Source organism: Schistocerca nitens, chromosome 6, assembly GCF_023898315.1.
Source record: "Schistocerca nitens isolate TAMUIC-IGC-003100 chromosome 6, iqSchNite1.1, whole genome shotgun sequence".
Taxonomy (NCBI): domain Eukaryota; kingdom Metazoa; phylum Arthropoda; class Insecta; order Orthoptera; family Acrididae; genus Schistocerca; species Schistocerca nitens.
In genome coordinates, this window is record NC_064619.1 from 376,065,162 (window position 1) to 376,079,480 (window position 14,319).

A 14,319-nucleotide genomic window follows, 5' to 3' on the forward strand; every position below is an offset into this window, starting at 1 on the left:
ATTGGTGACTTTTACGGTGCTGGTTTTCTAACATGGTTGTCGGATCTCAGAGTCTTTTCAAAGCAGATAGATTGCTACAGAGCATTCATTAGTGGCGTAGAAGCAGTGCTTATTTTAACCCTGTGTTGCAGGTCAAACCCAATCATGGATACACAGATTTAGACATAATTTATGCATAGAAGTCCTTAGTTGTGATCCTGATCTGCCAACAAACGTTTCCGAAGAAGTCAACGGAGCTACGCGTCTCGTAATTTGTCTCACGCATCGCACAGCTTTAAGAGTGCGAGCACTCTGGCAGCGAATCGGCCTTCGCCCAACGCTACGGAACTCCGAGACTATATACGAGAAGAAACATTTCAGACGTGCTACCTGCTGTGTTAAGAGGGCATTCTTGGAGGGCAGATGAATGACGTTAGAGCTCTTGCAGTATGTACCGACGGAGATGGCGCATTGGACTCGCAATTGGTAGGACGAGGGTTCACTGCTCCGTCTGGGCATCCAGATTACGTTTTCCGTGATTTTATAAATCGCGTAAGGCAAATGCTGGGATCGTTCCTGTGAAAACAGCACTGTCAGTTAGCTGCTGCTATCCTTCCCTAATCCGAGCTTACGTTCTGTCTACAATGATCTCACTGTCGACCGGACGTTAACGTCAAACCTCACTACCTCCCTTCTTGCAGCACGTGTTCGACGTGAACATGTCCACCTGTGATGTCACCCTTCAAGTTGTTAACTCCCAAGTACACTGTCGAACGAGGTTGTTTCGCTACGGTTCGTGAAAGTGCGTACTTCTGAAATGATCTTAATTCCAAGCCATATACTTGGGTTTTGTTGAGTTCAGCTCAGAGAGAAATAAGTTCCGTACTGACCACGCCTCTGGAGCTTGCACTCTGATAGAAGCTCAGCTCGAGGCTTCGCTTTCGGACGCTGGCGAGATACGGCCCTGGTGGTGTTGCAGGAGAGGACGAGGAGTGGACGAGCGACGCGGAGGCGGAGCGGCCGTCGCCGCCCCCGTCGCCGCCGCCCGCAGCCGGCGACCAGGCCTCCCCCGCCGCCAGCGGTCCCCGCGAGTCTCCGCCCGCCGCCGCCCCCGCCGCCTCGCCTGGACAGCCGCCTCCTGAGCCGCCGCCCCCCGCAGTCTCGCACGTAAGTCTTGCATCCGACGCTTACGTCCTATTCAAAACTCCTGCACCCTTAAATCGTGTCAGCTCTAACCTTTCCCAGACGAATACACTGTTCGAATAGTTTATGAGAATTCAGGCGGGTACAGTCGCCAAAATGAACAACTGTTGGAAATGAACAAACAATAATTTTTTTTCTGTCAACATTGGAAAACTGAAAGGAATCTGACACTGAGTGATCGAGAAAGTGTATTTTATACTCTTAAGAGGGGAAAGTAATTGGGCATTTTAAAGACGAGACAATACGGAAAACACTCGATGGAAGCGTTAAGAAATACAGACCACAGACACAATTCTGTCTGTGTAAAACACAACCTCATACACTTCTTTGCGACGTACACATAGTGAAGCGTCACCCAATAAAGAGCTCTGAAAAAGGTTTTGCACCATCGTTGTGGCTTCCATAGTTCCGTGTGTGCGTTTTTTTTTTATTGGAAGCTTCTTTCTCAATACTCTGTAGACTGCAATAAATCGGTATGTACAGCTACCGATAGCGTAACGAGGGTGTTAAAGAAGTCTATCGTTATCTGTCTGTTAAATGTTCATGTTTATGCGCAGCTGCGTTTATGAATGGAATCTCACTACAAGAAAAGGAATTTTGGGATTCTGCGACATGCAAACCCCACTGATGTTCCCCAGTCTAGAAAAGGCATCTTCTTCGTCTTACAAGTCGTGCTGCAGCTCCTACAATACAAATCATTTATTTGTACCGTAAGATGAGTTGAGCTGCGATGAACTGCGTTGAGCTTTTGTTTAGGTAATTTTGTAGGCAAACAACTTCTTGAAACAAAAGAGACCTACACTTATTCCTTTTGCATTATCATTAATATTTTTCATTTTTATATTAAGACAACCACATGTTTTCACCATTCTGCACTCCATCAAAAACAAACTTGTTCGAGCACTTTTATATTCAATATTCAGCACAATCTTCCGCCCTCAGTATTCTGTCTCAGAACCGTTAATTATCTACTTTTTCACATAACTCGTCCTCACGCGGAACTGTTCCCTCACGACCACATGTAGCACTAGTTAGTCCACTGTTCAGGTCCGCTCCCGACGTTCTCTCTGATCCACTTGCTTTTCGACCAGGTGTACATCTTCTCGGCTGGCGTTACTGGGTCGCGCCCCTACGTCATTTGTGATAATTTCCACTTATTACAAAATATGGCTTCACATTATTTAACAAAGAATAAATTGTCGTTTAGTAATTTCGTTTTCTGAGTGCTGCTTTCTTCTAATCAAACTGATCCACACGGTGTCCATAATTAAAGTTCTAGTTCGAAAACGCTGTTGAAAGAGAAACACTGCTCAGAATGACGTCAAATTTGAACAGAAATTATCGACACAGAGGGAAACGTCATGGAATAAGAAAAATTAGCAAAAAATTTACCAATAGATGGTTTTGTGAGCGTCTTAACGTAAATGGGGTCGGCTGCAAATGAAAGATAAAACGCAGTACATAGGATATGGTTAGTTGCACATTAAACCATCCGTACTGTTCAATGTGCTTGAAAGCACAAGTTCGGCAGTCAACGGTTGTGGCACTGTTAGTTAGGGAAGCCAATCCACAACGGCAAGTCCGTACAACATAGGTTGGGAAAAATCGGTTTTTAATTGTCCTGAGGCCAAAAACCTCATAAAAAAGCAAAATGACAGCAGTTTCTAATTTTCCTGGGGACAAAAGCCGCTTAAAGAAATGACATCGGTTTCTAATTGTCGTGAGACTGGTGTAACACATTCTGTCCACTGGTTTCTGCCACAGGTTAAAGTCGAGAAACTATATATTCGACAACGGATCAGAGTCTCTCGGGAATCACATTCAGAGTGCGTTGCGCAAAGCGCGCCCTCAGGTGAGCTACGTCTTAATTGCAGCACTGAACACTATATTTGCCACATAACCACACAGCCATAAGTCACACGAAATCAGATCAGGAGATCTGGACCGCCAGGCTGTAGGGAAATAATGGCTAATAATTCTAGATTTCAGAAACGCCTCTTCAGCAGCCGCTTCACCGGCTGTGCAGTGTATGGAGGAACGGCATATTGCATAAAAATGATGCTACCCACACATCCCTCTGTTGAAGGGTTGAAATGACTCTCAGAGCGTTTACCAGGTAACAGAATCCGCAGGACGGCCCTGTGATAAACGATTCCATTAACCCGCAGCACACAGTCACTTTTGGTGAATGAAGTGGTGCCGGTTGATGTGCTGCGCATTTCCCGCTGCCCATATTCCGCGATTCTGCGTACTGGCATGTGCTTGGAGATCGACAGACGTCAGATCAAATGCTTTCTTTCCTCTGAAGCATTGCACTTCAGAAGAGCCTGTGTTTCCGAATTTTGTAATCATTTTCTCCAAACCCTTAGCAGACATCGGAACAATGCCTCTTTTTCATACTCCTGAGTATTCGGAACTTCTGCAGAGATACTAGCGCACAATATGCGTTCTTGCAAAAGAGCCTCACCAGTAGCTCGCGATCCTTCACTGAGAAAGTCAAGATGAACGTCTCGAAAGCAGACTGAGGAACAGCTGTGTGTCGCGCGTCTATTCGTCTGCATCTTCTGGTGCTTAGAGTGCCATCTGATGGTCAGATTTTCTTTGATTTGTTTCTTCCACGATCTTTCCCCCTGTCTAATAAGATGCTGTTCAAATCTGACGTCATTCTGAATAGTGGTTATCTTTCTGCAGCGTTTTGAAACTGGAGCTTTAATTATAACGCCTTGTACACTCAAGCGTTTGGGTTGAGACTTCATTAACGTGTTACTTGACGTGTAAAAAAGCTTAATTGTGTGTCAGTGAATTAAGTGGAAGAAAACATCGGAGGTTAGCGCAGATACGGTCACCTTGTAACAGAAGTGCATTCTCAGTGCAGTTCAATAGAGCTCACTGTGTCACCAATTGTGAACAAGACAATGCTGCCTGTGTACACTGTTTGCTCTGTCAACATGCCTCGAAGAGCGATTTCAAGTTTAGACTCAGCGTGCAAGAAGGTTATCAGCAAGGTAAGATGTCCGACGAAATGACGTAGACCACAACCACGTCGAGTAAAATGTTCTCGGCTTTCCAGCCGCGTCAAGTGATTTAAATTACACGATATGTTAAGTGGTGTGACTGCCATTGGGCTACTGGTACGCCCTTATACCAGCTAGGTGTCGGCTGTGACCCCTCTGGTGCTCGCGGCATCGCAATACATGGGCAAACGTTGACTCTAAATGTAGAAAAATGCAGTTGAATAGGAAAAAACAACCGACAATGTTACAGTACGGCATTATTAATCTGTTGCTTGACACAGTCTTGTCGATTAGATATCTAGGCGTTACGTTGCCATCGTGAGAGAAAGGAACTACCCTATTTGAACGTACCCATAACCATACGGTGGATGAAGTTGTCCGATTTGTTGGTGCGTTAATTTGTCTACAAGCAATGGCGTATCACTCGCCACAATCTAACACGGCAGGAGAACTGTGTTTATCAAAAGATACTAACAGACAGGGATCGTTGACGAGTGTCACGTTGTGTCGTTGAGAGTCGGTTTCAACCCCGACCGGAGTTGCTGCTAGTCTGTAAAGACAGGTCCATCTCATCGAGTTCCCGAGTGAACATTGCGAAGGGAACTGCATGCAGTCGACGCCTGGAGTAGCGAACGTCACAAAAGGCCACCTCTGACATCGACAACAAAGCTATACGTCTGCAGTTGGACCACACTACACAGAAATTGGAAAATGGCTGACTGGAGCTGTGTAGAAAGGTCCCAGTAGTCCCTATTTTGTATCTTTACAAACTGTGCAAGCCGACGACTCAATGTGGCGCCGAAGCCGCAATGTGTGCAGGGTGTAGTTCAGCCAAGACGTGGTACTGACATGTTTTGGGGACGTTCTTCGTACCGTCACTTAGGCTCACTCGTTACCACTAACGAAACCACGAATCAGGATATTTATTTTAATACGCTTGGGCAGTAAGTGTTGATATTTCTTCTGGATTTAGGATTAGAATGTTGTGAACAGCACCATCACCTAAGCTGACAATAACTGCATTCACAGCGCTCCGAGCATACGTTCCTGGCTCGATAATCGTTTACCTACCCTTTTTAGTTGGATTGCCCCTCTGAATAAACCCCATCTTAATCCCACAGGAAATGTCTGGGACTGTTTGCAACACCGTATGAAACGTAGCAACCATCATCTCCGCAATTTGGTAGGTGTACAGACTCTAACCATCAACGGGTAACCGCGCGGGGTAGCCGCGCGGTCTTAGGCGCCTTGTCTCAGTCCGTGAGGCTCCCCCGTCGGAGGTTCGAGTCCTCCCTCGGGCATGAGTGTGTGTGTGTGTTGTCCATAGGGTAAGTTAGTTTAAGTTAGATTAAGTAGTGTGTAGGCTTAGGGACCGATGGCCTCATCAGTTTGGTCCCATAAGACCTTACCAAAAATTTCCAAATTTCAACGGGTGGCTTCGGCTGGATACTGCAAACGTCAAGAAGCTGACAGAGGCTGTTTCTTGCCCAACAGAAGACATTCGCAGGGTTAGAGGCGGCGTTGTACGGAATTATCGTGATGTCACTCGAGGGTGCTTAATTTACCTGGCATGCTTATGCAGAAGGAATACATGGTAGCCGCAGTGGACACGGATCAGTAGGAGTGAAGTGGTGACTGCCGCAGGGATCGGACAGCGGCGGCGAGGACGCGCCCCCGGCGGCCGCCTCCGCCCCCGGGCCGGCCCCCACGGCGCCGCCGTCGGGCAGCGGGCAGGGGCAGGCGCGGCTGCGGCTGAACCCCAGCCTGGCCACGGACCCCGCGCTGCACCGGCCCTCGCCCACAGAGGTCCAGCTGCTCGCCGCGCTGCCGCCCTCCGCCGCCGCCGCCGCCGCAGCCTACCACAGCGGTAAGGGACACCTCTCCATCACGGCGAACACAGTACATATTTGCGGAACACTTTTGTTCAGTCATACTAAACAATCCAACCTCAACTTCGGTACACCACGTAACTCTACACCACGTAACATCCATACAAACTATAAAACCGGATATGCGCACGTATGTATGTGTTTATCTGTATACACTGAAGTGACAAAATTCATGGGATAGCAATATGCACATCCAGGAATGACGGTAGTATCTAATACGCAAGTATAAAAGGGCAGTGCACTGGCGGAGCTCGGGTGATTCATGTGAAAAGGTTTCCGACATGGATATGGCCGCACGATAGGAATTTTAACAGCGTTTGAACGCGGAATGGTACTTGGAGCTAGACGCATGGGACATTACATTTCCAACATGGCTGGGGAATTCAGTATTCCCAGATCCACTGTGTCGAGACCGGGTCGAGAATACCAAATTTCAGGCAGTACCTCTCACCACGGACAACGCCGCAGTGGGCGACGGCCTTCACTTAATGATCGAGAGCAGCGGTGTTTGCGTGGATTTATCTGTGCTAACAGACAAGCAACACTGCTTGAAATAATCGCAGAAATTAATTTGAGAAGTACGACGAATCTATCCTTTAGGGCAGCGCGGCGAAATGTGGCGTTAATGGGCTATGGCAGCAGACGACCTACGCGTGTGTTTTTGCTAACTCCACGACATCGCCTGCTGCGCCTTTCATGGTCTCGTGATCATCTCGGTTGGACCCTAGACGACTGCAAAGCCGTGGCCTAGTTAGATGATTCCCGATTCAGTTGGTAAGCACTGATGGTAGGGTTCGAGTGTGACGCAGGTCCTGTGAAACCGTGGACCCAAGTTGTCAACAGGGCAATGTGCAAGCTGGTGGTGGCTCCATAATGGTGTTGGATGTCTTTACATGGAGCGGACAGGGTCTTCTGGAAATTCAGCCACTTGCAGACCATTTGCAGCCCTTCGTGGGCTGTCCTGACCGGCCCATTCTGCTGTTACTGCTTCTCTGCCGACAAAACAGCACTCCCCATTCTCTTTCATACTGCCGGGGACGCCTCTCGTGACATCTAGTGGGCAATGCCGCATTACAAAGGGGTGTCCGGATTTTTTGATCACACAGTGTATGTAAGGCCTAGAGAACTACAATCGTGCATAATTATTACATAATTGCTAAAGAGCGTTCAACGCCCGTGTTACGTCTATACGTTGCACCGTTTGGTGCATTGGCTCCACACTCACGGCATTTCTTTTAGCCCGACGGAAGAGTATACCCTGCTGGCCAAGTTATTCACCGAGGACGACGCCTGATGATTTCGTAACTGTAGCGCACAGCATAATACGCGAGCGTAGCAGAGGAGTGACGGAAGCGGCGCGTGTTGCAGCGATAGCGTCGAGCCCGTACTTCTGCCTGCCGCCGCCGCCGCTGCAGGACGCGCCGCCGCCCTCGCCGTCGCCACAGCTGCTGACGTCACGGGCCAAGGTGGACACGCCGGCAGCGGCGGTCGCCACCGCACACGACGCGCCGCCCGCCCCGCGGCAAGGTGAGCCCAGCTGCCCCGCTGTGCAGGCGCTCTGCTCTGCACGCTAGTGTTTCATTGCTCACAAGACTGGCCTCAACAAACCCATTCCGGGCGTCAGCTTTGGTTTGCAACGTAAATATGTGATGTGTTGTGCATACAGAGAGACGAAAGGAACGAGAGCCAATATTTATTTTCCTAATATATTCTATTTTGGAATGTAGGTTCTGAGATACTAATGTGTAGCGTACTCCAAGGTCTATGTAAGGTCAGCAGGTGAGAGCTTATTTGCGAGTTGGCGAAGAAAACGCATGTAATCTCGTGAGAATTACTTCAGTTATTGTTCTGGCGCGCATCTTTTGCATGTTGGTTTTCGATTATGGTTTGGATCCGCCTTCTATCGGCGCATGACTCAATGCGTGTGGAATCGGCAGGTTCGCTGTTTCCAAATAATAAAGTAAATAATGTATTAGGGGACATCAGTTTCTGGTTCACAGCTTGCAGACTGCCCATACTAAACACATCCAGCTTTACGATCCGAGTATGAGTCCAGTCCTTGTGATGCTGAATGCTAGTTTATGTTGAATTTTCTCATCCTTTGACAATACTAGGCTGTGGAAACTCAGTTCAGACACAAATCCTGATTTTGTTCCAAAACTCATATTTTGAGCCACACGTGATCCACCCTCGCGTATACCATTTCCTTCACAAGCTGGAGATTCTTTTTCAATTATAGTCCATCTGTTCCCTCATGACATTGTTTGTCGTGTACATTAGAAGAAACAGGTGCACAGATTCCGTGTGCATAAGAAAGGTAATGTTTTATCTGCATATGCGTGGTACGACCTTGTTTATATATATTTTGCGTGTGTGTGTGTGTGTGTGTGTGTGTGTGTGTGTGTGTGTGTGTGTGTGTGTGTGCGTGTGTATTGTTAACATAGCGCACAAAATTTCTGTATACATTTTTCTTACCATACTTTAACCCTCTTTAAGTTGGCTAAAAGACGAAATGGGACCAAGCAAATTATCTACAAGGGGTTGCAACATTTCGTGATTTTATTGCTCTTGGCCAACGGTTAGTTTACACTCAGGTTCTCCGCACGTTATCTTTCATTGACATCAGAAGAATTCGTACCAGATTTTACTCTGTACTAAGAAAATAAGCTTCCCGCAAATTATTTCTGGTAACTATATTAGAGTTGTTGAGAAAATATCAAACATGTTCAGAACAAAGATGTATTACACACATCAAAAATTTTAGTGCATCACCTCGGTTCCGAGAGTTCCGGAAACTGTACATAAAATTAGAATAGAGATCAACATAAACACTATTTCCGCCCTTTTTATTGCTCAAGAAAACCACACATTGCATGTTGTACCACCATACAGCGAGACCATCAGAGCTGTTGGTCCAGCCTGCTGTACACACCGATACCTCTAATACCCAGTGGCACATCTTCTTGCATTGATGCATTCCTGTATTCGTCTTGGCATACTATCCACAAGTTCATCAAGGCATTGTTGGTCCACACTGTCCCACTCCTCAACGGCGATTCGGCGTAGATCCCTCAGAGTCGTTGGTGGGTCACATAGCCCATAAACAGCCCATTTCAATTTATCCCAGGCATGTTCTATACGGTTCATGTCTGGAGAACACGCTGGCCACTCCAGTCGAGCGATTTCGTTATCCTGAAGGAAGTCATTCACAAGATGTGCACGATGGGGGCGCGAATTGCCGTCCATGAAGACGAATGCCCTGCCAATATGCTGCCGTTATGGTTGCATTATTGGTCGGAGGATGGCATTCACGTATCGTACAGCTGTTACGGCGCCTCCCATGACCACCAGCGACGTACGTCGGCCCCACATAATGGTTCAAATGGCTCTGAGCACTATGGGACTCAACATCTTAGGTCATAAGTCCCCTAGAACTTAGAACTACTTAAACCTAACTAACCTAGGGACATCACACACACCCATGCCCGAGGCAGGATTCGAACCTGCAACCGTAGCAGTCCCGCGGTTACGGACTGCAGCGCCAGAACCGCTAGACCACCGCGGCCGGCGGCCCCACATAATGCCACCCCAAAACATCAGGGAACCTCCACCTTGCTGCACTCGCTGGACAGTGTGTCTAAGGCTTTCAGTCTGACCGGGTTGCGTCCAAACGCGTCTCCGACGATTGTCTGCTTGAAGGAATATGCGACACTCATCGGTGAATAGAATGTAATGCCAATCCTGACTGGTCCATTTGGAATGTTGTTGGGCCCATCTGTACCGCTCTGCATGGTGTCAAGTTTGCAAAGATGTACCTCACCATGGACGTCGGGACCGAAGTTGCGCATCATGCACACTATGCGCACGGTTTGAGTCGTAACACGACGTCCTGTGGCTGCACGAAAAGCGTTATTCAAAATGGTGGCGTTACTGTCAGGGTTCCCCCGAGCCATAATCCGTAGTTAGCGGTCATCCACTTCAGTAGCGGCCCTCTGGCGGCGTGAGCGAGGCATGTCATCGACAGATCTTGTCTCTCTGTATCTTCTCCATAGCTGAACAATACCGTTTTGGTTCACTCCGAGACGCCTGGACACTTCCCTTGTTGAGAGCCCTTCCTGGCACAAAGTAAAAATACGGACGCGAACGAACCGCAATATTGACCTACAGACAACACGAGCCGTGTACCTCCTTCCCGGTGGAATGAGTGGAACTCATCGGCTGACGGACCCCCTCCGTCTAATAGGCGCTGCTCATGCATAGTTGTTTACGTCTCTGGGCGGGTTAGCGACATCTCTGAACAGTCAAAGGGACTGTGTCTGTGATACAATATCCACAGTCAACGTCGATCTTCAGGAGTTCTGTGAAGCGGGGTGATGCAAAACATTTTTTGATGTGTGTATATGCCAACGCAAACTCTCAGGAGGAATTCCACTCTCGGTAATCTGTCATTATTAGCTCAGTAACAGCATCTACGTGATGCAGCATTTCCGCAAGTTCTCTACTGTAAATTCGCAAGAAGACTGGGGAAATTGTTGAAACTTTTCGTATTGCCGACGACGTTAAAAGGCTAACAAAGCGAAAATATTTTATCAGTGCATAGCATTGTTACGAACGTTCGCTGTTTAAGCAAGGAGCAGGTGAAGATGGTGTACCAAGGGTAGGCAGTGTATGACGCAGCGAATGCGCCTGTTTGTTGCAGTGCCTGTGTTCATGTGCTCGCCGTGTGGCATCCGCTTCAGCTCTTCCAGCACCCTGGAGGCACACCAGACCTACTACTGCTCGCACAGGCTCAAGAATCTCAAAGGTACCGTATCATTTTCTCCTCCACCTCTCAGTTTAACACCGTAATCTAGGTTCAGTTTCAGCGAAATGCTAAAAATACTATATTTATATTGTCTTTTGCTCCTTTAGCAGTTTTGGCGAAAAGCAGCGGACGATCTAATGATTTGAAAATTTTCGCAGAACTTGTTGGTGCTTGAACACAAATGTTTCTCGTGGAACCACATCAGGACTAGACACAGTGTCGGATCTTCTGATCGTAAGCTCATACCGCTCACCTGCACGCACCACCATGGCAAATGGCTACCGAAAGTATTTAACATAATAACTGGAATCAGAGTAACAGTCAGAGTACCAAGGTGGTATTTTCTGATGAACCTCCTTTGAGTGTAGACAGTTTTGTGGGTGGGGGCGGAGTAAATGAAAAATATGTCACATTCCGTTGTGTTTAAGCATACTGATTCAAAAATGGCTCCGGGCACTATGGGAATTAACATCTGAGGTCATCAGTCCCCTGGAACTTAGAACTACTTAAACCTAACTAATCTAAGGACATCACACACATCCATACCCGAGGCAGGATTCGAACCTGCGACCGTAGCAGTCGAGCGGTTACGGACTGAAGCGCCTAGAACCGCTCGGCCACCGTGGACGGCAGAGCATACTGAGATTAACACGAACATAGATTCATAGGCTATATACAAATGATCATGACCAATGTCAGAACGCCATTACATACCTTCGTAGCAAGGTTGGTCAGAGAGAGTCGGTGCTGTGGCGACGTATTTGAGAGATGTGAGAGACGCATGCACTGTACAATGGGCACCAGTTAGAACGGCGGGCATGTCTGTGTAATCCTCCTCCACGTTACTGATACAGTGAATAATGAAGACATCTGATGATAGGAGTTTCTAGCATAATGATCAATATGACACACGTGATACAGTTTTGCAATATGAGTTTCACAGAGAATACTACCATCTTGGATATTTGGGAGCCCAAAAATAACGTCGGAGGATATAAGAAAGTCGTGACTAATCTCGTGGAGCATTTCTTAAACGTATGCAGGTCGCTAACTGCGACGTTAATTTATTAATATGTATTTCAGTGTCGTTAGAGATGTCACGTGATCTGCTCGTACAGCGTAACGCACAGCCGGCCGGAGTGACCGAGCGGTTCTAGGCCCTACAGTCTGGAACCGTACGACCGCTACGGTCGCAGGTTCAAATCCTGCCTCGGGCATGGATGTGTGTAATGCCCCTAGGTTAGTTAGATTCAAGTAGTTCTAAGTTCTAGAGGACTGATGACCGCAAGCAGTTAAGTCCCATAGTGCTCAGAGCCATTTGAACCGTAACGCACAGCGCATTAGGTTGCGAGAGAGAGAGGTGAACCAGACCTTGATCTAATTCGCGCAGCGGATCAGTGTCTGTGGGCTGGTACATCGGTCAGCGTGAGTGAGGTTTTCAGGTAGTTTGCCGCTCTCGTTTAGGCTAACGAAGGGCTGACTCTCAAATTCAGTCTCATAGAACACAAACAGTTAAATACCTATAACACACAAAGTTTACACGATTCATAGACAGATGGCGTACACGATTTTCCTGTCCTATGTTACGTTGACGACTGTGTTGCCAGGAACGGCATCCGGCCAGAAAGTTAAACAGTGGAGAACGTACTGTTTAACAAATCTTGAAAGGCCGCCTAGACGGGCTAAATGCTGGACCATAGACGATGAAGAAATGACACGTCTTAGCACTCGATAGTACATAATGTATCTTATTTTTACCAACGAATGTATAAGGTGGTGATTTGTAGTCGAATCCAAGTGTTCACAAGATCTTTTGACGTCTCAATAACCAACTTAGCAAAAAGTACGGCTCAATATAGAATCCCCTCCCCCCCGCCCTCTCACAGCTACTGTCAAGCACGGTGTACTTGTATAGGAGTGTTTTGGCGCTGTTCAGTGTGGATGCTAGAGATGTGGTGCGTCTTGCAGGCCGATCAGACAGTGACAGCGAGGAGGGCCGCGCGGCGCCGAGCTCCTGTGAGGGCGGCGCGCTGCAGGGTGACGAGAGCGTGGCGTCCGACGCCAGCCACGAGGGCGGCGCCGCGCCGGCCCAGGGCCCGGCGGCCAAGGCGGCGCGCACCGGCAAGCAGTACGCCTGCCCGCACTGCTCGTACAGCGCCGACAAGAAGGTCAGCCTCAACCGGCACATGCGCATGCATTCGGCGTCGCCCGCGCCCGCCGCCGCCGCCGCCGCCGTCGCCACCGTCAACGGGGAGGTGCAGCCCGGGGGCGCGGGCGCAGACGCAGGCGCGGTGGGCGCGCCTCAGCTGGTGGACCGCTACTGCCAGGACTGCGACATCCGCTTCTCGTCGGTGAAGACGTTCCGCGCGCACAAGATGCACTACTGCAGCACGCGCCACGTCGTCAAGGGCCCCCCGCACCTGGGGCCGGCGGCCAAGGCGGCGGCGCCCGCTCCCGCCACGGCCGCCTCCTCGTCGACGGGTGAGTCCGCCCCCGCGTCGCCGGCGGACGGCGCCTCGCCGCCGCCTGGCCCCGCGCTGCCCGCCTCCCCGGGGGCGGCGTCGCCCGCCGTGGTGCCGGTGGGTGTTCCGGCGCCGGCGCCGCCACAGCCCATCCTGGCGCTGCCCACCAACCCCATCCTGCTGGTGCCCTACTCGCTGTTCCAAGGCGCCAGCCTGCTGACGGGCCCGGCGGCGCTGGCCATGGCGCACCACGACAGTCCCTGCGTGCTGCTCGCCGACGGCACGCTGCAGCCACTGGCGCAGGGCATCCTCTCGCAGCACCCCCATCCCCACCCCCAGCCGCCCCCGCAGGTTCCTGCCGCCTCTCCCGCCGCGGCGCCCGCGGGCCACGCACCGACGTCACAGCCCACGCACAGGGACGACCCCACCACGGGCGGCGAACCCGCCACCTCCACGCCTCCCAGGCATCATCAGGTACCAGCCACAGCTTATATTTTTAATGCTGTAGCCTATTGCGTTAACCACTACCTGCATATACTGCGTGCATTATACGAGTACACTGCACGAAAGAATTAAAGAGTCACTCGTTTGAAACCTCGCCAGTTTCTCCCACTGCGACGCCAAAGTGCGATATTTCGGTCGTATGCGCTACAACGTCGCTCTTTAATGGTGCAAAAGCGTGACGCTCTGAAATGATCACCTTGAACTCAGTCACGCTTCAAACAACAAGTCGTCGACAGGTTTCTTTTCTAAAACTGTCTGACTAGCCAATCTTCATATCATTTCGCACTTTCCCTGTCTCTCCATTCTCTCTGTTCCCTCGTATTTCTCTTTCACTCATTATTCTCTTGCTTCTTCAGTCTCTCTTCTTAATTCATTATTTAGTTTCTAGTTTCGTATACCTATTTCTGCCTTCTTCATTTTCCACATTTTTTTTCTTTTTCTCCTACCTTCTATCTTCTTCAACA

At 49.2% G+C, this 14,319-nt stretch overlaps 1 protein-coding gene across 1 annotated transcript in view; it reads left to right on the top strand.

Annotated features, from left to right (window-relative positions):
* Positions 1-698: 698 nt before the first annotated feature.
* Positions 699-14,319, top strand: part of LOC126263370 (zinc finger protein ush) — a 37,950-nt gene continuing 24,329 nt past the window's right edge. The window contains exons 1-5 of the mRNA XM_049960462.1: positions 699-740; positions 5,841-6,063; positions 7,454-7,612; positions 10,785-10,889; positions 12,858-13,825. Coding sequence (XP_049816419.1) covers positions 699-740; positions 5,841-6,063; positions 7,454-7,612; positions 10,785-10,889; positions 12,858-13,825 — 1,497 coding nt within the window. The remainder of the gene's footprint in view (positions 741-5,840; positions 6,064-7,453; positions 7,613-10,784; positions 10,890-12,857; positions 13,826-14,319) is intronic.